Consider the following 3,139-nt stretch of genomic DNA (forward strand, 5'->3'; position numbering starts at 1 on the left):
TTGTCATATTTACAGCATTTTTTTTTTATTTAATAATTTATCTATGATACATATGCATTAAGTATCAGATTAAAACAGGAGCGCCTTGCTTTTAATACATTTTTTTAATTTTATTTTTTGCCAAAAATATTGAGTTTAACATTTTTGTGAAGAGAATATCAACTTCGAGTCGAAGAATTTTATATTTATTTTCAGAATTATTGCAAAATTCACGGAGATTTCAAGATTTTAGCGAGAGCATTGTGTAACACTGAAATAGAAAACTCGCTTCGCATTTCAGTTATTGGAAGACCGCGTTATAAATAATTATAATGATACAATGAAAGCACAGCACTAATTATCGACTAGAGATCGAAAGAGCTTTGGAAGAATGATGTGAAATTGTTTCGGCGAATAAGAGGAAGCGGAAACGTCCGATACAATTCGCGAGACAGCTCACATGATAGCGACTGCTGTATCAGAAAGAGCGAGAACCCATGCTAAAAAAAGTTGATGGCCCTCTCTCGATTCCGCGGCCAAGGTTCTCGGTTAGTTGACATACTTGACACGAAAGTGAAGGAAGAAATTGCTACAGTAATTGCCGAGCCGCGTTATATTTGATTTAATGTCGCGCGATCGCGACATTGAATCACTTGTCCGTGATCAAGCGTGTCAAAATATTCATTTGGTTTTTCATTTCGAGCAAAATGCACGAATACTGAAGCAAAAAACAAAGATAATTCGATTTTGTTAAGCTTAATTTTCACGATTATTAAAGCATTTCTTTCAACAAGCGCTGCGAACAAATATATATGTATTAACCTAACTTTGCCAATGGCATCACAGGTTCGGAAAAAATGACTTAAAATTGGAGTTACACCGACTTCGATTAAAACAAATATCGATTGCGCAATTGCTCAATCGTTGGAGTTTCTGCTGCAAAACCGGATCCGGATTTAAAAAGGAATTTATTAACGATTGTGGTTAACCGTAAATTCCCGCTTGAAAAACTGTTGTGTCATTATGAGAAACAATTTAATATTTGCATTTCTGTTCTCCGTGAATGAAAACATATCGCAATGATTATCTAACATTTTATTAATATTATACAAAGATGCAAATGATAAATCACATCAAGAGCAATGTATATGTTAAATAAATACATTAAATATAATTTAATAAAAATATAATTTATGATTCCTAAATTTATAAATTTTTTAACTTACTTTCGAAATTCAAACGTGACATGTAAATTTAGAAGTTTGAATGTAAGCTTCAGAATGTAAAAACAACACGCACACAAAACATTCAGTCTTACTTAAAAAAAAAAGCCTTTTTTTATAAATATATGTAATCAATTTCTGTATAATAATGATAATGTATGCATGTAAAGAAAAATGTATTTCGGTGTATTTATTTTCAACCAGAGAAAATTTTAATCAAGACTTTATTAATTATATAGTAACTATACAATGCAATGATTTATGAGTGGAGGTTTAACATAAAGGATTTACTCCATAGCACAAATTAATCAAGTCCTAGAGCACAAAATCTACGTTTCTATATCTGATCACATAATTTCCTCAATTTCCTTAGTACTCTTCAATTACAACAAATCGTTACAAACAGAATGAAATTAATTTTATTCATTCTTCTTTTTATCATCCAAATTTTTTCTGTATAAGTACAAATATTTGGAGCCATAAAACTCATGAAAATATGGACCTCTGTAATCACGATTGGCACTCATTGCCAAGTTTACGTTTTGTTCAAGAAGCCTAACTTTCCTAACCTGATCCTCGTGGTATACATAATACAGATACTTTTCATATTCCTGTTGTGGCGATGGAAAGATATAGCGTTGAAGGAACCTTTGAATTGGATGCTGAAATAAAAACTCTTATATCTTATGATATCTATAAAGATCACTCAAAAATATATTCTAGTCAAAAAATATTTTTCTTCTGCCCGAATAAAGATTTTACCTGAAGATACTCCCATTCCTTTGGAACATAACCCTCAGGGATCTCCTCAAGTGTGGCAGGGCCGATGAATACATTAACTAGGGTGATTGTGATGCCCATAGGAATAGCACCGAGTAAGAAGTAAAAGTGAAAATAATCTTTCGTTTTGTGCCACTGAAAGCGACTCGGTTCTATAAGAAACGTGCGGTCTTCCGACATACATCTTTGCCCTGAAAATGTAAGAGTTTAGAAATTTTTGAGAGCTGCATTGCTGCTCTCAAAAGAAAAAAATGTATTTTAAAAAACCTCTAAAACTCTTGAAAAAACCGTAATGATAAAATTCAGCAATTACAGCTGACTAGTATGACAATCAGCTGTGTAATTACATATCTACTTTTATGGTCAAATGTATGACAATAAAACATGAAATATAACAACATTAATGAGATCATTGATTAGAATTATTTATAATAAAAAATATAAATTTGCAATCGATTTTTTATGATGTTGTCATGTGCATGTCAAAATTAGTGTGGTTTCAAAATAAGAAAAAAAATTTGAGAAAAAATAGCCATTTAATTAGGGATAAATTAAAAATTCAGCGTTTTGTTAGTTATTTCATAACCGCGAGTTTATGTTTATTCAGACTCCGTGACACGAGATACGTCTAAAAGTCGCATTCTAAATGCACTTTGCAGTCATTATGTAACGTAACAAAACGTTGTTGTCTTCTTTTGCAGAGAGTCGATAAAATAAGAAGCGCTTGTTTGATGATCGTAATTGCGAGCGATCGCATAGATAATCACCGGTTTTCAACAGTGCCGTTCCAGAACCGCCGTTTTGCAACAATTTTTGCCTCGCAGCACGCAAAATGCTACTCCACACCGCCATTTTTCTCCGATAGAACACATATGATGCTCGAAGTTTAAAAGTTACGCCGAAAATGCAGAACGCTTATTTATCGACTGGGAAGAGAAAAGATTACTGTTTTACCATGAAATTCGATAAAGCAGAGTACGTTGATAAAATTTGAATTGGTTTAGATTTTACTGATTAAATTTGATGGTGATGTCGAATAGAGCAAACTCTGACGAAAGCGTTCACACATATGCATATCTAAACATATATAAATATATTTACGTATCATATATACATATATAAATATATTTACGTATCATATATACATATATATATAT

At 31.9% G+C, this 3,139-nt stretch overlaps 1 protein-coding gene across 1 annotated transcript; it reads right to left on the minus strand.

Annotated features, from left to right (window-relative positions):
* Positions 1-1,409: 1,409 nt before the first annotated feature.
* On the minus strand, positions 1,410-2,902 carry ND-SGDH (NADH dehydrogenase (ubiquinone) SGDH subunit). Its single transcript, XM_011638893.3, has 3 exons — positions 2,750-2,902; positions 1,965-2,173; positions 1,410-1,864 (listed from the first exon to the last, which is right to left on the minus strand). The coding sequence occupies exons 1-3, from the start codon at positions 2,832-2,834 to the stop codon at positions 1,622-1,624; spliced, it is 537 nt and encodes a 178-aa protein (XP_011637195.2). The 5' UTR covers positions 2,835-2,902; the 3' UTR covers positions 1,410-1,621.
* Between the last annotated feature and the right edge of the window lie 237 nt (positions 2,903-3,139).

This window comes from Pogonomyrmex barbatus, unplaced genomic scaffold (genome assembly GCF_055798465.1).
Source record: "Pogonomyrmex barbatus isolate J1 unplaced genomic scaffold, ASM5579846v1 scaffold12, whole genome shotgun sequence".
In the NCBI taxonomy this organism is placed as follows: domain Eukaryota; kingdom Metazoa; phylum Arthropoda; class Insecta; order Hymenoptera; family Formicidae; genus Pogonomyrmex; species Pogonomyrmex barbatus.